Genomic DNA, 25,993 nt, shown 5'->3' with positions numbered 1-25,993 from the left:
GAGCACCCTAAAATTTTGAAGACATAAACCGATCAGAAACAACATATGATGTGAACAATTATGGTACAAGAACATGATTTTCCCTTGAATATGCATGTGGCAATGCAGTGGGAAGGCAGTTATACCCGGAAAATCCAACTTGCTCGAGAATAACTTCTTCCGAGATTTTGCAGTCCAGTCGAGTAGATGAAAGAATCCACCTACATAACCACCCCCATTCGTCGAACCTTCTTTGTTGACACCCATCGTACTAAAGCAAAACCCTGAGGACTTGACTTATATGAGAAATACAAACCGAAGTCCACGGATCAAATTCGCCTGTAGTTGTTAAACACAGTGAATTTATAACACAATCAGGCACTACAATATAAGCTCCTACTAGATTCTAAATCACTTTAAGATGTTAAAAGTAGTTGAATTTGTGAGATAATCCCTTTCTCTACAAACTCCATTGTTCAAACGTCGAGAAGATATTCGATTACATGAATGAAAGATCCGATGTGCATCAGTAATTCGACTTCAAGATGTTCAAAAAATGCATCAAGTTTAACACGGAGAGATGCAGTATACCAGTCTTCATTTCACATCAAACTTGAAGACACACAGCAGAAATTAAAAAAAACCTACATTCTAGCATTAATTATTGAAGTTTCTATTGTAATGGGGAGGATTAAAACAGATAAAAATTAATTGCATTCACTCATTTCACTATAGTAAGTACCTCAGATCCCCAATCAGTAAATCAATCGATATATTTTTTGTATAATGAACCAAGCAATTCAATCTCATGGAAGCTGAGCATTCAAAATTCTTAAAGTCATACCCACTTTTCCTGATTTTCTCAGCTACCAAACACACACAATGTAAAAAAATTACAAGAAAACATATCATAAAATCAAAAAAACACACAAAAAAAAACCAAATCTTTAAACGACAGAAGAACACTTACATTGAAACCAATGAATAAGATCAGCTTAGCTGAAGCTGAAATTTTCTGTGTTCAACTTGTATATACTTTGAAGCTGAAAGTTGAGATTTATTGAGAAAAACAAAAGTGGAAAGGCTCCTCCTTTGAATGAGAAAGAGAGAGAGAGAGAGAGTATTTGTAGTTCAAATCGATACATGCAGACAGAGAGTGAGTAAAGATGGGATTTTTATTTTTTTAATAGAAAAATATTATTAAAAGGAGGTAAATTTAAAAAGTTTATAACGTCTCTTAGGATTTCAAATTCCAAACGAGACTTCTGAGTGGTCCTTGCGTTCTTTTGTTAAAGTTACACGTCTTTTCAATTTGTATGTGAACCACTTGATGGGATGGTGTACACGTGTTGGAAGAAAACGCCTTTCAAAGTTGAAGTGTAACATGATAAATTAAGTTCCATTAATCAAAGTCAAATTACAACCAGCAATACTATTTTTTTATTAATGTGAGATAAGCACAATTTATTTATCATCAAGGTGGTTTGATTCGTATCAACTAACAATATTTTATATAATTATTAGGATTTACTTCTACAATGATTTTTTTAGTTTAGTCCCTGTAATTAAAAGGAGTATCATTTTACCTAGAAATCATGAATTCGAACAATAAAGTACATATTTTATTAATAATTAAAAAATATTTTAAAAAGATAATATCTTATAATCATATCAATTATTTAAAAAAAATTACCAATATTAAAAACACAATACAATTATATGCTATGAATATAGATTAAAAAAATAATTAAGATGTGGCACGAATGCATGTATGTTTTAAAATTTATATAAAATATAAACTGTCATAATCAATTTTTTATAAATAAATTAATTTAAAAATAATTATGAATTTATTTTTTTGAAAAACTTGAAATTTTATTTATTTTGAATTAATTTGAAATTTGAAGTCGCCATCGACATTTCGGTTAAGTAGGTCAAATATCTAAAAATATCTTTTAAAACAATTTTAAGAATAATCGTTTTAAAGACACAATTTGGTTTGCGTGTCACCATAAATTCATTATTTCAAGATTCGAAAGTTAATTACGTGTGGGAAAGATTAACACTCTCACAATGCCCGAACTTGGTATCTCTCGATTATACATTATCTAAGTACTGAAATTTTATATATTCAAATTCAAAAATTAAATTATGATCCTTATATTTCGATGAATTTTGAAGAACGGGAGAATCTATTTTTTTTAAATATTTGAATCGATGAATATGATTTAATTCACTCAATTTTATTTAAGATGATGTCTCCTTACTACATGCAATAACGGAAATTAAAATCCAGTCATGTTGGACGTAAATTCGTTAACCCTCGACGCAAGACAACATTGCCTTTGATTAATTTGAAAAACGAAAAAAAATAAATGTATGATTTGAGTGTGCAGCAATAACAAATTCTATGTATAAGATGAATGAAATATCGAACGTAATGTAATAGATGAATAAATAAATTAAAAATAACGAAATAATAAATAAAACCAACAATAAATATTTGTTTTATTAAAATAATTTCATTTTATAACAACATGAAAATGTCAAAAATTATACTTTTATTTAAAGTGAGATAAATATATTTAATTAACTTAATATATCAATAAAAATGAGTGTGTATATAAACTATTAGTTAATAAAAAATAATTTAAATATAAAATATTAAAGATTAGAATGGGAATATCTAAAGTGTATGTAGATTAAACTATTGATTGAAAATCGGACCGGATCGACTGGTTTAATCGGGAACCGTTGCCTGGTCTGGTCCATTATATCCCAGTTGAACCGATTTTAGTGAACCGTAAGGAACCGTAAGGAACCGTTCGAACCAGCTTTGAACCGCTCGAATCGGACTGTACCCTAAACCAGTTCAACCTAATTTTTTTTTAATTTTTTATTAAATATTTTTGATATTTTTATTTAATTTTTTAAATAATTATGACGTCGTCCGATTCTTACGACCGGTCTGATCGATTCGACCGGTTAGACCAGTGAACCGATAGCACGGTCGGTTCGCTGACCGATCTGATTTTAAAAACCATGATTCTAAGTATTACATGGAATAATACCAATTGAAAATAAATTTTATTTTTCTCTTTCTTTTCAATTGGCTTTCTCTTTTTCTAGAGGGAAAATAAGAATTTGAAATATAGGAACATCCGAAGATTATTTAGAGAGTTATGCCATTCTAAATAATATTGTATAAAGTCATTGATGATTAAGTAAAATCATCATGCGATATGTGGTGGATCCGATAATATTTTTCAGAACGGGTATATATATATATATATGTATTAATAATAATAAAAAAATTCAATAGATACAAATAAATTTTTAAGATGGATACATTCAGTAAATTGAACAATTAACATAAAGAAATTCGAATTTCAAGATGGGCATGTGCCTAGGGTGTTCAAAGTTCGATTTTAATCGAATTAACCAATTGAACCGAAGCTTTTACGATTAATCGGTCAGTTAATTTTTCTTTCGGTTGGTTAACGGTTAAGATTTTTTTCGAACTTCGATTATTGGTTAGTTCGGTTCGAAATCGGTTATTTAATCGAATTAACTGAACTTTTAAATATTTAAAATATTATATATATATATATTATTTTAGTCTTAGGAGTGTTTAAATTTTGGTTTTAATTGAATTAGCCAATTGAATTAAATGAAATAACCGAAAATGTTAAATATTAAATTTATATTATATATTATTTATAAATTTTGATTAATTAGGTTAATCGACCAGACCAATTAACCGAATTTTATTTAGTTTGGATAAAAAATTTCAAATTTTTTTTGATTCAATTAACGTTTAAAAGAAAAAAAAATTGGTTAACGATTTTTTTATAGTTTGGTTTGGTCACCAAACTGACCAATTAAACAGTTCTACGTGTGCCCATCCTAGGCTCTACGTACATCCAACACTGCATTGCATGCGATGAGATTAAAAAAAATAAAGTATATCAGAATTCAGTGCATTAAATTCAAATGATTGTTTTAATAATTAAATTTTTAAAAATTATAAAATTATAAAATAATTTACCAAACCATTATAAGTAATCATTGTTATCTTATAATAAGAGTAAAATCATAGGCTTAATTATAGGAAGAATAAAATGAACATTTCAATTCTGTTAGCACTTCCTGGGGAAACTTATAGCTGCTGGAAGTCACCACCCTCAACTCATATCCGTCGACGACAGCCGTTCTTCTTCATTCCGGCCACCAACTTCCTTTAGTATGTAGCAAAATTTCTTTCTTCTTTTTTTCACTATACCAGTATTTCCTTGAAAAGTTTAAGATAATCTGAAAGAAAATGGTGCCGAGTGAAGTTCATTGCTCAGTTCTTCTAGCAACTGCACTCACATATCCCACCAGATAATAAGCACGACTTTTCCAGCACATAGCGTGGTATGAATGAACGGATTGACTGCCTGATGTTCAGTTACATCGCCCGATAACAATTCTTCAACTGTATCGCCGTGGTTTGAAAACCACCGGCCAATCTGTCTGCACTTCACAGCCTAAATCCCGACAACATCATCTAACCTAGAGCCCGGGAATCACGTTTACCTTAGTACTCCTCCGGCTGCATCGTTTTATAATATCACGGGCATCTTCCAAGTAACCCTTCTTGACTAAGGAGTCCAAAACTAAATTGCATGTATAAGGATCAGGAAAACAACCTTTAGCTTCCATCGAGTGAAACACCCCAATCGCTTCATCCAATCTTTCGGATTCGAAAAACACCTTAACAAAAGCACCATAGGTATATCTGTCGGGATCCAATCCCAACGTCAGCATGGCGACCAAAAGCTTTTTAGCGTCCTCAATCTTCTTCATTCTACAAAAACATTGAATGAGAGCGTTGAAAGAGAAAACATCAGCACTTATTCCGGCAGACTGCATTTTTCTTGCAAGTTTCAATGCTCTAGCAACATCCCCGATTATGCACAAAGAACGAATCAATATATTGTATGTAACATCACTCGGGGTGACATTCCATTGAAACATTTCGGGAAAACAATCAAAAGCATCATCAAGCATGTGTGCTCGACAAAGTCCGTTAATTAGTGAGCTAAATGTGAAGATATCTGAATCAAAACCGGATTCTAGAAGCAATACCATTTCCTAGCCTCGTGTACTTGTCCAGTCTTGCAATGCCCGTCGATAAGGGTATTGAAAGTAACAAGAGTTGGAGATATACCTCTAAGGCACATCTCATTAAAAGTGTTCCTTGCCTTGTCCATCATTCTAGCTTTGCATAAGCAATCAATCACCATGTTATACGAAATAACGGAGCATAACAACCCAGCCTTGGTCATCTGGTCGAAATACCTATGACCCTCGGCGCATTTTCCTATACCATACAAGGCTTGCATAAGTGCAAGATATGTATTACCCCGGTTTCCAACCTAGCATTCGTTATCATATTCTCGTATATGTGTGTTCATATGATTTGAGCCTCCTCAATAACTAAAACTCCCTTTTTATCCTTTGTAAATCTTTTTGTCCTTTTACTTAGAAGGAAAAGAAAAATGTTAAAATCACACAACTAATTCTTACACTTCACAATTTAAACTCTAAGATTCACATTATATTTAATTTAATTTCTACCTTTATTAATTTTTAAAATATAAAGAAAAAAGAAAAGAAAAAGACGCCATCAATAAAAAATTTATTATTACTTATTTATTTAAGTTATCAATAAAAAATCTGTTAATACTTATTTATTTAACCTATCAATAAAAAAAATTATTAATATTTATTTATTTAAGTTAATAAACTAACGTATAAAACAATACCATGTCAATTTACACCCCTATTAAGGATGAACCTTTTATTGATATAACAATCAAATAACAATAATACTAACATGAGTATACGCAAAACACATAAAATACAAGCACTGTATCAGCTGCAGTCTGTGATTTCATAATCACACCTTCGGACCTCTGTGAAAGGAGAGAATAAATACAGAGAGAGCACGATTCTAAATTACTCGGGGGGGCTACCCTGGCTTTCGTCTTAAACCCAAAACAATTATAACTTACTCAACTTCACAGGTCCCAACTCTTTTGCCTTGGCCCTCAGTACATGTTTCTGAATCTTCCCTGTAGATGTCTTTGGCAATGGACCAAATACCACTGATTTCGGAACCCAATAAGCAGGCATCTTTGACTTGCAAAACTTAATTATGTCCTCCGCTAACCATTGTTCGTCGGATTTATCCGCTACGTCGGGCTTCAACGTCACGAAAGCACAAGGAGACTCTCCCCAACGCTCGTCTGCCCTTGCCACCACTGATGCCTCCAGTACTGCAGGGTGCATGTAGAGACTGTTCTCTACCTCCACACTGCTGATATTTTCGCCTCCCGATATTATTATGTCTTTTGATCTGTCTTTTATTTCGATATAGCCATCCGGATGCTTCACGCCAAGGTCCCCGGAGTGAAACCATCCATTTGCAAACGTTTCCTCGTTAGCTTTCGGGTTCTTTAAGTAACCTTTCATCACAAGATTACCGCGCATCACTATTTCTCCTATAGTTTTTCCATCACCAGGAACTGGATGACCAGTCTGGGTACTGATGACTTCGAGGCTCTCTAAGCCAATATATCGGACACCTTGGCGTGCATTTAAGCGAGCTTGGGATTCAGGTGGCAACGAGTCCCATTCAGGCTTCCATGCACACACTGTTGAAGGACCATAGGTTTCTGAGAGACCATAAGTGTGGGTGACACGGAAGCCTCTTTGAGACATTCCGAAGAGAACAGCAGGGGGCGGGGCAGCACCGGCTGTCATTACATGAACAACACGGGGAAGGGGAAGAATTGTGTCTTCAGATGGGGCATTAACTATGGAATTGAGCACCACAGGTGCGGCGCAGAAGTGAGTCACGCCATACTTTGCTATGGCTGAGTAGACGCCCTTTATTGTTACCTGCAGATGCAAAAGGAACAAGATCAGACATCAGCAAGTAACACGCTATGACCACAACTAAAGGACATTAAAAAGCAAAACATTAGCATCAACCACAAATTTGTAAGGGATGAAACTACTCTTGTAGGCTCGAATCATTACATGCATGAAAGGAGAACATCAGAGGATACAATTACCCTCATTGGCATTTGGCACAACACCGAACTACAAGGGATGTACGAACTCTTATCATGACGTGAACGAAAGCATAACAATGGAACGCCTCATAGCACTATAGATTTATACCGAATACACACCTTTCAGGTTTCAACATAATTTTGAATGTTACCACTGGAGCAAAAGTACAAGGGATGTGAGAACTCTTGAGAGTCTTGACAAGAAAGAAAACAGAACATTGGAAGGCCTCATACCATAACAGGATTACCCAAAAACACAGATTCCATATTTCAACATAATTCATACATTAGCACTGATACCAAGGTACAAGGGAGTATCAAATCATGACATGAACAAAAGAAGAACATCAGATGCTTCATAGCAGAATAAGACAACATTAAACCGAATATGAACCTTCAAGGCTTAAACATAATCTTCGAGGTTTCAACACTACAACATTATCTGAATACATATCTTTCGTGTTTCAACATAATTCGTACATTAGCACTGACACCAGGTACAAGGGATGTAAGAGTTTCAAATCACGACGTGAACAAAAACAGAACATCAGACGGCTTCATAGAAGAGAATAAGACAACATTATACCGAATATGCACCTCGAGGTTTAGATGATTTGAGAACAAATAAGCTAATTTGTTTCATATGCTAAAGCAGAAGTGAAAATTATTTTGCCTACTAATTACCTGTCTAAGGCATATGTTTGTTCCGCAAAGAGCTGCGAGTGCCCATGTAAAACACCAACCATTACAATGGAACATGGGTAGAGTCCACAAGTATACAGATCCTTCATTCATCCCCCATATGAGAGGATTACTCAAAGACATGAGATATGCACCTCGGTGATGTAATACAACCCCTTTAGGGCTTGCTGTCGTGCCAGAAGTGTAGCCCAAAGCAATGCTTTGCCACTCATCCTGAGGAGGCTTCCAAGCAAACTCAGGGTCACCACTTTCTAAGAACTTCTCATACTCAATAGCTCCTTGTCCCAACGCATACCTCAGTGTTTTCGGATCACAGCTTTCGTCTGCAATGACAATCAAAAGTGGGGGCTTGAAATTGCCTTGGCTTTTCTCCTTCATGATTTTCAAAGAATCCTCTGTCAATGTGAAAAAATCTTGGTCGACAATGACAACAGCAGATCGTGAATGACTCAAAAGGAAAGCAATTGTTGATGCATTCAGCCGAATATTGACAGGGTTTATAACAGCACCAGACATCGGAATTCCAAAATGTGCTTCATATGAAGCAGGGACGTTTGGTGCTATTATTGCAACCTGCCAATAATAACATGTAATCCAGAGCAAATAAAATATACTGCAACGGCGCGCAAAGAACCAGCAAAGTTACATAAAGCAGTCCATATGTAAACTATCAATACACAATCATTGGAAGCCAAAATTCACATGCTAATTCAGTTCTTTCTTTGCCTCTTTTCAAGGGAGGTTTAAAGATAGGCTGATTGTTGAGAGTGATAGCAGAGTTGCAGTAGACTGGATCAACAATGTTGATTCATGTCCAGTTGTATATGGTTTCATTGTTAGAGATATAGTTGATAGTCTTAGAATTTTGGGGGTTGTTAGATGGGTTGGAAGGACAGCTAATATGGATGCTGATGCTTTAGCAAAGGCTGGTATAGGATGATTTGATGTTGTTGGCATTTTCAGTTTGGTTTTATGGTTCCTGTTCGGATGGGGTTTGTTCATTGTTGTAAGGGTTATTTGGAATAGCTTTTTCAAGGTTGTAATTATTATTTTCTATAATGGAATTATAAGGCACTCTTTTCCTCCTTCCGCTGATTAAGGAGCTTCTATACAAGCTCCATTAATCAAGGAGGTTTTTAATGAGGCCTTCAAATCTTATAAAAAAAAACATCCAATAGTTTATGATATTCTAATTTCAAAATAAATTATAAATAAGTCAAAAGTGTGCAAAATAACAAGTATTTGTAACCTATTCTTTAAAACCTTAACATTTTTCAATAGATTAACACAGCTATCCACCAATTCTCATATCAAAGATTAAAACAAATACACAGAATCTTCTCCGAAGAACAAATAATATGTATATGAACATGATGCATTTCCATGCATTTGACTAGTAATAGCACCAAAGTTACTAGTCACCAAAGTACATACAGGGAATCAAATATATTCACGTTTCAGTTTTTTATAGTAAAATTTGATCAATAGCTGCTATAAAGATACCTAACTTGCCATTGGTCAGTATTGAAAAAACTGGAATAATTTATTGAACCGGTAAAAAACCAATTTTGCTTTAATTTCGCGACTATTTTTTTTATATATTTTAAAAGTTAACTTCTTAGTTATACATTCAAAACTGTACCATTTGATATAACTTTCCTTTTACTATTTATACATATTTAAAAATCAAAATCAAAATAATGTATTAATATTTCATTTCTTTTGAATGGTTTTTTAGAAGCAAAGACTGAATCGGTGACAGGCAGTCTCACCGATTTAACTTCCAAACCGATTTTTTTCTTCGTTATAATCAAATTACTAATTGAACAGAATATCAATGAACATCTCTACGAGTTTATACACAGTTCACCGTAAAAATAAATTAATATGTAACATTTAGTTCACTGATTAAGCTGCACGAATCCTAGTTTTATATTCGCAATTAAAAACTTCAAAAGACACAATTAAAGTAACAGAAGTCTAATATTTATTCTCATTTTACTTCTCCTCCTCATAAATACACCATTTAGCAATCAAAAGAGAAGAAGTGAAATGTTAGCGGTAAGAAAATGATCAGATTACCGTGCTACCGAGGCCGACGGAGCGATTGGCGAGAGCCGAAGCCAAGCGACGGCAGCGCTGGTAAGTTTGTAGCCAAGTATAAGTACGGTATCCATGGACCACCGCTTTTCGAGTTGGATGAACCGTGGCGGCTCGCTCCAAGAACCAAAGAGGCGTCAACGCCGTGTAGTTGGCGGCGTTCTTCGGGAGATCGTCGATGTCTCGCATCTCCATCACCACCGTTAGTCAACCTTCTTCACTTTCCCTCTCCAAACCTCTCTCTCTTTTTTATTTTTGTAGTGATTACCTTTTTCTCTGCTTACCGTTTCCTAGCATATTGAAATGGCCAAGCGCAGTATTTATAGTGAGAAATGTGTGGAGGGCGCCACGTGGAGACAAATCTATTTTTGTGAAACTATGGTTATAGTCCCTCTACTATTATAGAATTGGATATTTAACACTTGTGCTTTAATTTTAACATGATTTTATCCTTTCATCATTGTAATAATATTAGGTTAACATCGTTAGTTAATCTTATTAAAATGCCGACAAGCAATCTTCCTAAATAATTATGGTATTTTTTAAAAAAAATAATTGAATAATAAGAAAATATTTTTGGTCAGTTGATCAAGTTTCTTTGTCCAAATTTTCCTATTTTATGCAAGATGATTTTCATGGACATCTAATTGGCTAAATAGGAAAGTTTTCTATATTTAGTCGTTTAGCGAGAACAATTACCAAATTTACAAACGGACAAAATAAATTTATATACAACTTTTTACTTAAAATTTGATTAATAAGTATATATACACTATTATTTTTATACTTAACTTTAGTTAACACGAAATAAATTATTTTTAGTAATTAAAAGATTAGGCATGTAAACGAAACGAACGTTCAGCGGGAAGTTCGTTTATGTTCGTCAACCAGAGGGTGACATGTAAAATATTAAAACATTGAGCCCTATGTTCACTCAAGGGTCCAATTTTCTATGTTGGAAGAAAATAAAGTAACAAAGAAGCAAGTGGGGATTCGAACATAAGACCCTTGAGTGAAATATTGCAAGCCAAACCATTGAGCCAAGGTCACCCTCTTATTTGTAGAAATAAATATATTAAATTAAAAATAAATTAAAATAAATTTAGTCTTCCAATCAAATGATAACATGTGTTATGATAGATGTGTAACCAATGACACATGACACATCCTGATTCGTAGGTAAATTTATTTTAATTTATTAAAACTATGATCAAATTGAAAGAATATATAAATAACATGGATTATTTGTGTAATTATACCATCCAGGTAAGTCTGTTAACAGTTGTTAACAATCTACATGTGTTTTTCGCCACGCCTGTTAACGACGAGTGACCAATTTATAACAAACGATAACGTTAGTGACTAATTTGTGACTTTTAAAACATCAATGGTAAAACCGAAAATTAACCCAAATATTAGTGACCATTGGAGTAGTTTACCCAATAATTAAATCAGCTCAAGAGATTCTATGAATTGAAGTTTTCAACTCTCATCCTAATTTACACCACCAAATTTCTATGGCTACGATTTATAATCTTATCATTCAAAAATGTTTTTTTTTTCTTAAAAGTTTTCCAATTATAAATATATGCACAAATTATAAATTTACTCATTTATCTTTTTTTACAATCCCATTTTAATCTCTCAATTATTTTTTAAATTATATCTAATTTTATATCTATTATTATTTATAGAAAAAAACAATAGAAATTTTTGTTGAATCAACTGCATTCTTTTGACACAATTTAAGAACTTGACAGTATTGAAAATATAAAGAAAATGACAAAGAGGACTTAGAACGGGAAATTCTTCCGTACAACAGTCTTTATATACGATTAATAAAATGCGCTACCGAAAATATTTTTATTTTTCTAACATTTGCGGTAAAAAATTGTCTAAAACATTATTTTTTTACTTAAAACATTAATAATTTTTAACGTTTCCGGTAAAGTACCTAATATTAACATTTTCAGTAGAAAAATAATATTTTAGGTAACGCTTTACCAAACCCGCTAAAGTGCCTAATAATAACATTTCCGGTAGAAATAATAATGTTTTAAGTAATTTTTTTTATTAAAATATTAAAAAAAATAATAACATTTTCGATAATATATTTTCTTATCCGTATATTAAACTCAGACTTCCCCTTTGAACTTTTATTGTAAACTTGCATGACAGATTGCAAGAAAATACTATATTATATAGTCTACATGCACGTATAAGAATGGGTTAGCAGCAAGCTAATAGATAGTTGTTAAGCCTGACAACTTAACTGATGAGTGTCTAGAATCGTTAATATTTGCTCATTATTTCTTTAATCTTGTGGATTTATTGCTGTTAATTTGGTTATGTTATGCTTATTTTTGTGCAGGGTCTTACTTTCCAGAATTAGTAATAAAACGAGTGCATTTTGCATTTTTTATTATTATTTGGTCACGGCTGGAGACATGGGCACGACGCGGTCTGACGTGGCAGTTTCTAGAAGGTCCAGTCAGCAGCAGTTTCTAGAAGACTTCTTCCGCACGCCTTCTGGAAGATGGACGAGCAGAGTTGCATTAGGAGACTAGTTTTAAGTTTGAATTTAAATTAAAAAAATAATTATCTTTAGGATTATTTATTTATTTTCTTTGTTTATCCTTTACGCTTTAAGAGGCTATAAATACCCACTTGAAGTAAGTCTAAACTCATCACTCAGATTACAATATTCTTTTCTCTCTAGTTTTTATAAAAGTTTTCTCTTTTTACTTTTCAAGTTTTTTATTTTTCTTTTATTTTCAAGCTTTATTTTTAATATGCTAAGTATGACTTTTGTCATTCTTAGCTAAATTTTTCATAAGCCGAGAGCTGACGCGATGACTCAATTCCAACGGGAGAATTGAAATAGACCCTTAATATTTTCGGAATATCTCTCTCAATCTCTGTGCTTATTTTTCAAAATCAAAATAGTTTTCAAAATCAAAGATTGACTTTGGTCAAGAGGTTGTTGCAATTAAATGTGCGGGAGGAAGATTCGACTTATAGAAAGCAAATTCGACTTCCTGGGAACACACTTGGCGAGATGGTTTCGCCAAGAGGGAATTGAGATCGGAATTGACAGTTATTGAAACAACAATTCGAGTTGGTCGCCACGAACTTAAACGGTAATTGATCTATAGCAATTGATGTTGATAAAATAAATTTTTGAAGCATGAATCAAAGATTATCTTGGATATTTGGTATACAAGATAGAGTCACAGGGATAGCCCTTGTAAACAAAGTAACTGACGTGAATCCCGAAGAGAAAATCTTATTCGATGATCAAAAGAAAATTGAGTTAAAGCAAGACTTGAGGCTATTTTTACCGTATTTATTCACAATATTTACTCTCTTATTTTTTTACTTTAATTGTTTTTATTTATTTAATCATTTTTCTTTACTACTTAAATATATTTTTACCCTCATTCACTATATCACGTCTGACATAGACCAATCAAACATAAATTAAGAATTTCCCAAGTCTCTGTGGATTCGACCCTACTTCTCTACGCTAGAAATTTTCCTTTATTTATTATCCGAGAAGAATGAAATTTATTTTGACATCGAAAACGACAGTTGTCATTAACCTTCATAGAAGACCAGTTGCTTCCAAGTGTTGCTTATACTTGCCAATTTTCCCCTACCTTTTCTTTCTCATTGTTGTTTGTCTTTTTAACACGTCTACACACAAACACTGTCTCAAAAAACCTCAAACGTAGCTTTGGCTAGGGGTTTTGTAAAACCGTCAGCTAACTGATGACTATCAGGAATATATTGAACTTGAAGACAATCAACTGCCACTTTTTCCCGAAATAAGTGCACGTCTAGATCTACATGCTTCGTACTTGTATGGTACACAAGGTTTTCACTTACATAACGGTCGCACCAGACAATCGATACTTCACCACTCATTAACCCTATATCAGAAAACAAAGCATCAATCCATGTTGTCTCAGCAGTAGCTTCAGCGACACTCTTGTACTTGGTTTTTATAGTAGATTGAGATACAACTTTTTGTTTCTTTGAGTTTCAGGACTGTTGAGTCAATCGATCAAGGTAAATAATCAAGAGAGTAATGAATTGATAAAATAAAAAGTTGTTGGAAGCTTTTTAAAAGAAGTAAGAAATTGACACAATGATTTTAGAGTGGTTCAATTTCTTTAATGAAGTTTTCATTCACTATCTTAGCTTACCAACTAAGATTTCAATAAATTCACTAATTTATTCTAACCTTTTATGATAAGGTCTAACCTTACACAACACTAAGACGTATACCCCAAAGTATTAAGTGTTCAACCATTCCTAAGAAGAAATTACAAATAGCAAACTAGGAAACCTCACTAGGAATGTGTTTGCACAATTCAAGAACAAATAAGAACATTCAACAAAATGAAACAAATGAGTACAAAAGAGTTCTTTGAAAGCAAAAAGAATATTGAAGAATGTTGACTTGATTTTGGCTCAAATTGATTGCTTTGGATTTCTTTATGATCTCTTGTCTTCACATATGACTTGGAATCTTGTTTTTATACCTCTTCATTCAATTCTAGCCGGTTGGGTTGTTGTAGGAGTTAATAGAGCTATTAGGAAGAATTTTCAATGTTGCCTAGATGTCTTGAGTACCGGTACTCAGGCTTGGAGTATCGATATTGCTTGCATTAAATACAAAAAATCTAGCCATTAGTGAGAGAGGAGTATCGATGCTCCATAGAGAGTATCGATACCCACAGAGTATCGGTACGAAAGTAGCCTACTGGAATCGTGTTTTTTAAAAACTTAATAGGAGTATCGGTACCAGTATTGGTACTTTAGTGTATTCTTACACACTAGTATCGTTATCAGTATCGATACTGCAGTGTATTTTTACACATTGGTATCGATACCTGTATTGGTACCACTTGAACAATATTAGTACTGTTCTTGCAGTATCGATACTCTAGGGTTAAAATCTGATTTTTGACTCTATTAAAATCCGAAACCCTTTGTCAAATATTGGAAAATTTATTTCCAATATATGACTTGAGTTTTCAAAAGAGTAAAGAGTAAAGATAGAGTGTTTGACTTTAAAAAGAATTTTTATATTCGAATGGTTGAGTCGAATATAAACTTGAAAATCGTATTAAAAAATTATCTTAAAATTTCTTAAAAAATATTTACTTTTTGTATATTAAAATCTCAAAGCATGATTCAACAGGGACATAAGACAAACACCAGCAAACACAACATATCCCACAATAGACCTATAATCATCAATGCTTCCACCCCAGTTTGCATCGGTAAATGATACAACAACCAGACCAGACTTCACAGGAGAGAACCTTAGACCATAATTTAACAATAACATGGCAGAAGCCTTCAATGGATGGATTGTTGAGGCAATATGTCATCATATTATCACCATGCTTGAAGAAATCAGAAAAATGGTTATGCAAAGAATGCATGTTAAGAGAGTTTGGAAAAATAAGTGGCCAACGAATATTTCACCCAAGGTTATAGAGAAATTTGAGAGGAATATGAACAAATCCACCGAATATAGTATGGTTTGGAATGGTCATGGAGGAATCGAGGTGACTCATGGTGTAGATCAACATACAGTGGATTTGAGAAACCATACATGTACCTGCAGGGATGGGAGCTAACTGGAATTCCATGCTGACATGCTATTTGTGCAATGTACCATGAGTCGAAGAACCCTCACACCAATATTTCTGAATGGTATAACAAGGAAAAATATACAACAAGCTACAGTCCCATCCTACATCCAATTAGGGGGAAAAATTCTGGCCAAAAAGATTGGATTATCCAATTCAACCCCCTAAGTTGAAACCTATGCCAGGAAGACCAAAAAAGAAAAGGAGAAAGAGTAAGAACGAGCCTGCTGTTAAGAGCAAATTTGGAAAATGGAGTAGACATGGATTGCAAATGACATGTAGACTTTGCATGCAAATGGGCCATAAGAAGGTTAATTGTCCTACTAAGGTCCCTACCCAAATTGTTAATGAGGGAGCAAATTCCACTACCACTGTGATGAGACCATACCAACTTTCATAGCCTCAGTAAACCGTCAGGTACAAAATAAATCTTTATTTACTTACAATAAAAATTATCATCTAATTTGTTTTCAATTTAGGATACCATTATCAATGATGGATCAACTACTATTGGGAATGGACTGAGACTAGTTACACAATCACAACCTCTTCCAACAAACAACAATGGTCCAACAACTAGAAGCATGAAAATAAATTTGGAAAAAATATAAACACACTGTTACATGCAACAAAAGAAGCAAAGTGGTTGGTATGGGCCTATATACAAACTTAAGAACTGAAGAAGAAATTTTAAATGTAAGTTATTTTATTCATTTTGTATATACATAAGAAAGATAGGGGCATCAACTTCTCAATACCAACATGCTTGGAAAAGGCCTGACTTGAAATGGAAAAGGAAAGAGGCAATGACTACAATAAAACTTTAACAACAACAATCTGATGAACTTAGACAAAAGAAACAAAAGAAAATGGAAACAACAAGGCTTCATTTGGGTTGAAGCTTCAACTGCATTTGAGATTTTGTTTTGAACTTATTGGCTAAACTTGACATTTTGTTACTAGCAAACTCTAATATTGGATGTATAATTTCCAATTGAGCCATATATATTGATTATTGGTCAAAACAATGGAATTATTTTGTTCACACTTGACATTTTGGTCACATTTGACATTTTGATTCATGATACAAATTTCAGGGAAACAACAAACATATAGAAAGTTTAATCATCATTAAATTTCAGTAAAATATAATACAAATTACCAACATCACACATATTATCTAAGATATTATCATCCCTTTAACGTACATATCTATTTTCATCATCTTAATTTGTTTTTGCATTTCTTTTCTCTTGGTTAAACTTGCTTCAGTTGAATCATTTTCATATTTTCCATTCAACATCATCTTCAATGCATCATTCTCTTTTTTTCAACTCATAAATGACAAACCTAGCTCTTTTTGAGAGTGGTTCATCACACCATAGAAAAAACCCGTAATCATTTGTTCTAAAATTTGGGCAACTCAAAAATCTTCTTCCTAAATTCTGATTATTCTTCCAAACAGTCTACTTTGAACATTTCACACCAAAGTGACATAAGATATCTTCACGATCGTTCTCCCAATTTGTTGTCAGACACACTTTACTCTAACAACCTTCAGACAACGAGTTACTATGACGATCTCTAGACAATGAGCACGATGATGATGCCATATTATAAGCACAATGACGAGCACGACCTCTTCAAGAAACAACAACAATGCTATTGTTAATAAAAATACAATTTAGGGTTTTTGATTTGAAATTTAAAATTTCAAATCAGGCAAACAATGTAAAGGAATTAAAGGGCTTTCAAATTCAAAACCAAAATAAAAAAAAATAAGAAAACCTCATTCAAAATCCATTACCTACTTGGAGATGACGATGAAAGAAAGGGGATGAAGGAAAAGGGGTGATCATGATGGAAGATTAAGAGAAAATGTTGAGGGGATTAGTTAGTTTTAAGTTGAGATTTATAGACCGGTTAAGTCCCGTGAAATAAATTAATATATTGAATATTTTTTTTGGAATTACCACATCATCGAGTTGACACGTCAGCAATTATATATGAGGTGGAAACAATTGGCATCCACATCAGCAGAACTTAACGATTCTGTTAGTCAATACAGTCAATGGTATAAAATGATGTAATTAAACAACTACGAGGGCAAAATTGATGCGAAAATACGATAGAAACGAAATTGATAAATTTGACCTACTATAAAGGCAACTATGACCCTTAAGCCTAGTTTTCTTCTCTAAAGAGTCTTAAAAACATCACCTTTTTTTTTTGAGTTTTTCCTCTCATAGTCATCAATTCTCCTTCAAGTCAGTGCCATTAATTCTTTCCGGCATTGTCTTCGAATGTGATCGTTTTCAAACACATGATGCTGCCATGAAACATAATGTACTTTCATACAGTTACCAAGGGACCAGGCCATATGAGGTCGAAAGTCATCCCAAAAGTTGGCTAGAGATCTCCATAGGGAGAAACTAGAGGATCGCCAAATTGAAAGTGGGAGGGGCTCCTGGATTTTGTACTTTTCTTTGAGAATTTTGATCCAAAGAGCGTCAGGCTTGGTTACTAGTGCGACTCCAATTTTCATGAGGAAGGCTTTGTTGTATTCATAGGTACGACGGGGACCCAAAGCCGTCACGATCGAGAGATTGACAAACCTTATTCCAGTTAACGAGGGGGTCTTGGGGGACGAAGGGGAGGAACCCCATATGAAATTCCGGATGATCTTCTCTCTACAACCATCCAAGGGCCGTAAGCAGCAGATTCAACCATCTATTTTTTCTCGGAGGATTGTTGATTGGGAATCGATTCAGATTCTGTGTTTGACTGTAGATTAGGGTAGTTATCTTGAATATGGTCGTACTTTACCACATGAGAAACAGATGGTAGGCAGAGATTCATACTCTACAATTTGGATGTTATCGTTAATGATAAGTTTAGAGACTAACGGCTTGTGAGGATCGACAGAGATGGCCATACGGCAAAACGACCGCGTCCGCTGTCGGGTTGATTATGTACACCGATTTCCTTAATGATGCTTCGTTTGTACAGAATCACTGGTAAGCCCGGCAACCTGATCCAAACGATTACTTTCCGTGGGAATGGTTGGGATGTAGAGAAATCTACCGACCAAGGTTCGATCGTGAGATAACCCCCTAAAAATTATCCACGGTCCTTCCGATATGACCTTCAAGAAATCCGATTGTGTTCTGAGAGTGACCAAGAAATAGTCATTTTCAATATCCATTAGTCGAAAAGGTCGAACTGGTTTCCATAGATCGTAAAGTTTTCCTCGCAACGTGTTATATCCGATGCGACACCCAAGCAAGTTTACGACGACTGTCAAATCCAGACTTTTAATCGCCAAAGATTGGACTCTCTCCAAAAAATCTATTGAAATTATTCCATCGATAACCGAACGCGAGACATCACCCTCTAGTATCTCTATTTCATCCTCTTCTATAATTTATTTTTGTAGGAGGAAACCTTTGGAATAGGAGCCGGTGGTGTCAAAGAACCATCAGAGGTATCCATTGGCGCTGACACATACACAGGAATGTTGACATTTTGGCTGGGTAGGTATTGACGGGGTGAGGGTCTCCAACGTCAGGCGGATCCTCGTCGCGCCGCCTAGGTTTTTTAAGGTTACGAGGATCTTCATTGTTCTCCGAAAAGGTAGGGAGCATGGTTGATTAATATATATAGATTAAAATATATTTAAATCAATTTGAATTTATAATTAAAATAAATTAGTAATGATCAATTTAATTTTCTATTCTTGAATATTTTTATATAGTGAACTTTTAATTTCATTAAAATCGTGACAATTATCATATTAAAATACATCAAAATTATTTAACTACTATTTTAATTTTTTTATGATTTAAATAATGATTTACTAATCTAAAATTTTCACTTCCGACTCTATTAAGTTTTGCAATAGCTATGTGACTCATTCAATGACTTATTAATCAATTACAATTAAAAAGTAAAAATGAGTATCAAAATTTACACAGCATCCACGATTGTTGAGGGTAATATGGATTCACTGCCCCACACACTGAATTTCTCATATATATATATATAAGTTGACATTAATGGAAATATACGAGGGTAAGAAATGAATCATCAAGATGATGAAGCAGAAGGAGGAGATACAGTGAAAGGCTTCTGTTCTTCACATGTGAGCACGTCATGTGGTCCCGCCTCTTCTCTGCCAACGCCCATTAGATCCAGGTAATACAGATAATGTGAGATGATGTTGTTCATGGAATCTACGTCGCCTTGGCCGCAAACTTGATCCCCGTAGAGCACATTCATAGTGGTTCCGAACCCCGGAAGGCGCTTGGCCAACGTGTCGTTCTTGGTCGGTTTCCAGTTTCCGACGAAAACATCGTGGGCCGATGGCTGGTTTTTCTTCACCGGTGTCATCCATCTCCAGATTGCTGCTTGGAAAGCCAAGGTTGCGTTGTTTTCCAAGTATTCTGGGTGGTTCAACAAATCCACCTTCAATGCCTTTCCTGTCTCGCCATAGTTGTAGTTCCTGCAGTCACAGAATCAGCAAACAGAGTACATGTAACATATATTCCAATACTCGCCTAGTTGTGGCGTATGATGAACTTATAAAATTTTAAAACTAAAAAATAGATTATTAATAAAAAAAATCGAATCATCTGTGATTATAAGGCACTTTACCAGTAGATGGGTAAGGCACCACGGCCATGGTATGAAACTCCTGGGGTGCAAGGATAGGTGAATTTGTAGGAGTCATCACAATACACTTTGCTGGGACTCATTTCCTTGTTGTAGCATAGACCCCAGGCCAACGGCCCGCCTGTAACAACTCCGTAACCACCTGAAAATCATTTAAAACAAGTTTTGATGTACGAGATATTCACAAATTATAGGGATGTCTTATGCCTTTTAGTGAGAAGATTTAACTACTCTCAATAATTTGAAAATGAAAATTCAGTCACCCTTACAATTGCTAGTACTCAAACTCATGACCTATAAGAACAACAAAAATTCATTTAACCACTAAGATAATTTAATTCGTGCTACACTATTAACTTTTGAAGTTGAACTTTAACAACATTTTAGACATGACGATGGGTCAAGTTGGAATTTTTGTCAATATGATTTGACTTAAAAAATATATATCCTCCACTTAAATAGATCCGAAAAACATATACCCTTCATTCAACCTAATTTGAACCGACATAAGATAAAGACCTAATTAAAAAACTTATACAATGAGAGATATTACAGCAATTATAGCTAAATTTATAGAAAAAATATATTATTATCCCAATTCGAATCAGATTGAAGAATTTTCACTCTCCACCTGAACTCGAACCGATATGACTCGATCCAAAAAAATATAAAAGAAAAACTCAACCTTAACAAGTTGGTTCAAACTAAAATTTGTCGATTTCAAGTTAAATTATCATCTCTACGAAATCAAGTCACAAATAATTTGGTCACTTATTTTTATAGTTTCGTGTTGGTCAATAATTTTTTTTAAATCATACCTAATATTATGATTTTATTCTATTTTGATCATCCGTTAAAATAAATAAAACCGTTGATGTTATTTTTTTTTATTTCAATAATGACATAATATTATCTTAAAATAATTGGATTGACTAAATCCATAATTTACCAAAACAAAAATGCATAGTTGAGAAGAATTTTTAGTTTAGTTTCGATGTGTTACTTACATGAAGTTTTGCTGCCAACATGCCCAAGAAAACCCGCCACCTCCTTCATACTCATGAGCTTGCCGCCGGTGGTACCAAAACCATGGGGCTGATACTGAGCCGCCGCCGTGATGAAAGAATGGTAATCCCAGAACCCAACCGCATGAGCCACCGGCGTATTACGTTTAGCGAAAAGCTTCTCAAATTGGTAAGTCTGGAAATAATCAGAGATGGTTTGGTTGCAACAATACTGTGACCACCCTTTGTCACACACTTTCTTCCCCTTCACTATCTTCACCAATGGCTTCACCGATTCCTGCGCGTTTCCCACTTCCATAAGCGTCGCCATTGTCAACAAAAGCAACCATTTGGGTTCCATGGGATGAGAGAAACAGTACTAGGTTTTGTTGTTGTTGTTGTTGGTTTTCTTTGGGGTAAAAAAACAAACACTTGGTGGGTTTTTTTATATGAAAAAAATTAGGGGACTCACGTTGTTGAAGGGGATGGTTTAGTTCGAGTGAAAGGTACAGAAAGTGAATTTGTAACGCAGTAGGGGAGATTGGGTTTTCAGGGTTGATGAATGATGACTACTAATGCTGGGTTTTGCTTGCATTCTATGTACCTGCTGTGTTCTTACAATGCAAGCAAGGCAATGGCTTGAATCTTGAACTTTCCATAATACCAATACAAAACACGTTGTGACACCCAATGTTAGGGATGAATATTTGAGTCGAGTCGGATTTTTATTTAAAATTTTAAAATTTTAAGTTAGTCGAAAATTATGTTACAAAATAATAATTCGAGATAAAGAAAAATTAAAATAAGAATTTTATTAATTCAATCTACATGTACTTTACTTTGAACATCAATTTTTTATACATCATTCAATCGTTTTGAGCATGAGATATCGTTGTAAAGATCTCACGAAATAAAATTTAAATCAGTAAATTTATTATTCGTTTCTCCATCATCGCACTTAGAAAATATGCCTCAAAGTTTCCAATTTATTACATTTTTCCCAACATCTTATTCTACTATCAATTTTTATTTGAAATTTTTTGGAGCTAATTTATAAAATTCGAGTCGAGTCAAGTTGTTCAAGATTCTGTTTAAATTTAATTATAAATATTTGCAGTATAATATTATAGTATTATTTGATTCTAATTTAAACATTTTAGATAACCAAATACGATATAGGTATATATTTCTTCATATTTTATCATATGCGTAATATACATATGTCAGGTAGAGTTGGAGAACATAATGAAACTTGAAAATCAATCCACTAATTTTAAAAATTTTGATTATTTAGTTCTAATGTGATTCAAATATAATTTTTTTTCGAGTCTAGTTTATGAAATAAAAAAGAATGAGAACATAAATACAACTAGGAATGAATCGAGGGGCTAATAGGATGGATTCTCTTATGAAAATTTTAAATTTTATATAATTTATATATTTTTATCGATAATTTATAATTTTTTTTTAAATTTGTCCCTAACATTGGATTGTGTGTACATTCTCAAATGCTACAACTGCAAGCCTTTGACTTCCATGCAACGAATCTTCAAGTTAACACGTGTTTAACTTCAGAAATATTGTTTGATATATAACATCTTTAAGTAAAAGAAGCTGTCAATATAAGATGTTGTCGTATATAACATTTTATTTGGGTTATCTAAGGTATAACAACCTTAATATATACAGTTAATAAAATATGTTATTAAAATTATTAATATTTTTTAATATTTTCGGTAAAGCGTTACCTAAAATATTATTTTCCTACCAGAAATGTTAATATTAGGCGTTACCTAAAATATTTAACATTTTCAGTAAAGTGATACCTAAAACATTATTTTTTCTATCGGAATTGTTAATATGAGCTACCTAAAATGTTATTTTTTCTACCGGAAATTAGGTAGCAAAATTAACATTTCTGATAAAAAATAATGTTTTAGGTAGTGCTTTATCGAAAATATTAATATTTTCGATAAGACCTTTACTTAACCGTATATTAAGACTGCCGTACAGCAGAACTAGTATTTTCTTCGGACAAAGATATATAATAATAACGAATTTAGAAATATATTTTGGGAGTAATAAAGAAAATTTAAAACAAATATTTTTCTACCCAAATAACTGATAGCATCCCAAGATGATGCATACAGTTAAACCAAGTAAATAAAAGAGGTAATTTAACAAAGTAAATAGAAGTGGTATTGAATTAATGAGATTCTTTCCCTTACTACATGTTTAATTTCTTGTTTCCATGCTATGAGAAGTTTTATATAAATAACAATTAAAATTTGGTTTTAACCTATACTTGGTTCATTTATATATATAGGCGCATGATCCGCTTACACTATGTAAAATTAATAAGTTTTACATTAATTTATAGTCTTCAGATTTAAATACATTACTTAGGTTTAATTAAAATTTATAATTCATAAATAAATATCTTTTAACTAACAATAAAATAATATCTCTTTTTTTTATCACAATCTCATACCATAAATCTCAAATCCCAAACCTTAAAATTCTTACCCTAAATCCCAAACTCCAAAAATCAAGTCATAAACCCTAAATCCCAAAAATTCTAAAACTTAAATCTTAAACCCTAAATCCCATCCCTAGCCTTAAAAAAAATGTTGTTTTGCTGCGAGTTAAAGAAATATTTATTTATAGGTTATAAATTTTAATTAAATCTAAGCCATTTATTTATTTAAATCTAATGGTTATAAATTGTGTAAAATTTATTAGTTTTACATGATGTAAGTGGATACTAACTCATATATATATATATATATATATATATATTACACAACAAAATAGAATTTATTAAACAAAATCCAAGTTAGGAACATCGTTAAAAACCTCTATACATAAATGAAGAAGAGAGTATTCCTAATTAGGTGCAGTTACAATTCGGGATGGTAACGGGGCGGTTTCGGGCCGGGGATTGGTCCCTCCGTCCCCGTTTAAAAAACTCGTACCCGATCCAGCTTAAAAAACCGCGGGGATTTAAACGGGGATCTCCATCGGGTAATCGGGGAAAACAGCGGGGAAACGGGTATCCCCATTTAGCATAAACGGGTCGGGTATATATATTTAAATTAAATATATAAATATTATATATATATTTAATTTAAATTAAATTTATCAATATTTATATATATATAATAATTATTTTTAATATTTATCGGGCCGGGTAATCGGGACGGGGATTACCAAACCCGTCCCCGTCCCCGTTTAAAACATTTGGTTTTCCCGGTCCCCGTCCCCGTTTATCATCCCCAAACCCGACCCGTTTAATTCAGTTTTCGATTTTTCCCAACGGATTCGAGTTTTTTTACCATCCCTAATTACAACACCTCAAATGTAATCGCAACAAGGCATCAAAAATGGCACTGTAGCCACACCAATGCTTAAGATAGACAGCAGACCCGAGGTTGTAGAGCACAACACTATCCTAAGCAAGCACCACAGATCATCAGACTATCACCAAGCTTGGTTATAGTAACATCCCTGATGATGACAGCTATGAAAAACAGCCAACAACAAGATTCTATATAGGTTGATACCTGCGTGCAAGACAATTTAAAAGCAAATACCAATTTAACTAATCAGCCACATAAGGCACCAATTCCTGAGAATAGCGACACAGGTACAATTTTCTGTACAGTCTTCTTCAACCTTCATCCAATGCTACTGACTTGCCCTTATTAGACATCATTCAGCCTCTTTACTCCTTCTTGACTTGTGGAAGTTCTCCAAAATTTCGAACAGATCCTCCTATTTCATAGCATGGACTCATGGAGCTGGCATGGAACTCATGGAGCTGGCATGGACTCATGGAGCTGGCATGGACTCATGTGTTTTATATCAGTACAAACATATACCGAGACCCCATGTGCATGAATTTTTTCTTCGAATACGATTCCCTTATTTTATATCTGCATTGGGATTTGTTTTTGTTATATGATTTTCATTCTAGATCAGCTAATTGAATTTTCCCTGTGACCTTTTGCTTTATTCAAGATTATGTTGAAGTATTGAGTTCGGAGATTTTATTAGAATTAAATCAAATTTAAATAGAAAAAATTATTCAAAACGAGTTAATTTAAACCGTAGATAAAATTGAAATATTTAAAAATCTAAAAATTAATTTAAAATAAAATCACAGCTTAAAAAATATATAATATAATTAACTCTATTTATTTATAATATTTTATTATATAAGTCTCTATTTGCCTTTTTTGCATTTAAACAGTAGTGTACCCCTGGAAAATTATATAATGGGATAAGAGGGAGGTAGGATAGTAGGCTGCCCCCAACGTTAGGTTGAGAGCAACTTCCGTGGAAGACCTCCGACAATTATGAATTGCCCACCGTGGGACTTGATCCCATAACCACAAGGTAAGAGCCTTGCGCTCTACCAGCTGAGCTGGACGGGCAATTCAAAGATCATATATATTATTATTATTATTATTAAAAATTTTAAGCTTTGGTTATCACCTTTTAAATAAAATAAATAATTATTTAAAGATGAAGTTGAGTTTCAGATTGGACAAAATCTTCCTTAACTTGAAATCGTATAGTGTGAAGAATTTAGAAGTATAATATTTGAGTCGAATTTGAGTTAACTAAAAACCATGTGTCTACTTAATCTGCATCTATCTCTAAGTAGGGAAAAACAATAATTTTATGTTAGAGACATACACATAATTATATATTATAAAATAAATATAAAATTTTAGGATTACAA

General features: G+C 33.3%; 3 protein-coding genes across 3 annotated transcripts; all 3 read right to left on the bottom strand.

Moving 5' to 3' along the window:
* Nucleotides 1-4,346: 4,346 nt before the first annotated feature.
* Nucleotides 4,347-5,112, bottom strand: LOC120219198 (putative pentatricopeptide repeat-containing protein At3g16890, mitochondrial). Its single transcript, XM_039216054.1, has 2 exons — nt 4,558-5,112; nt 4,347-4,508 (listed from the first exon to the last, which is right to left on the bottom strand). Exons 1-2 carry the CDS (start codon nt 5,110-5,112, stop codon nt 4,347-4,349), a joined length of 717 nt encoding a protein of 238 aa, XP_039071985.1.
* A 909-nt stretch (nt 5,113-6,021) lies between these two features.
* LOC120115205 (acetate/butyrate--CoA ligase AAE7, peroxisomal-like) lies at nt 6,022-21,159 on the bottom strand. The gene is made up of 4 exons (XM_039135975.1): nt 21,146-21,159; nt 9,888-10,131; nt 7,788-8,378; nt 6,022-6,927 (listed from the first exon to the last, which is right to left on the bottom strand). Exons 2-4 carry the CDS (start codon nt 10,098-10,100, stop codon nt 6,028-6,030), a joined length of 1,704 nt encoding a protein of 567 aa, XP_038991906.1. The 5' UTR covers nt 10,101-10,131; nt 21,146-21,159; the 3' UTR covers nt 6,022-6,027.
* LOC120115217 (chitinase-like protein 2) lies at nt 19,468-21,680 on the bottom strand. The gene is made up of 3 exons (XM_039135982.1): nt 21,250-21,680; nt 20,225-20,384; nt 19,468-20,072 (listed from the first exon to the last, which is right to left on the bottom strand). The coding sequence occupies exons 1-3, from the start codon at nt 21,605-21,607 to the stop codon at nt 19,658-19,660; spliced, it is 933 nt and encodes a 310-aa protein (XP_038991913.1). The 5' UTR covers nt 21,608-21,680; the 3' UTR covers nt 19,468-19,657.
* Nucleotides 21,681-25,993: the final 4,313 nt, after the last annotated feature.

The sequence above is a fragment of the Hibiscus syriacus genome, unplaced genomic scaffold (genome assembly GCF_006381635.1).
Source record: "Hibiscus syriacus cultivar Baekdansim isolate YM2019G1 unplaced genomic scaffold, ASM638163v2 tig00000778_pilon, whole genome shotgun sequence".
Taxonomy (NCBI): domain Eukaryota; kingdom Viridiplantae; phylum Streptophyta; class Magnoliopsida; order Malvales; family Malvaceae; genus Hibiscus; species Hibiscus syriacus.
This window is presented reverse-complemented; position numbering and strand designations above follow the sequence as displayed.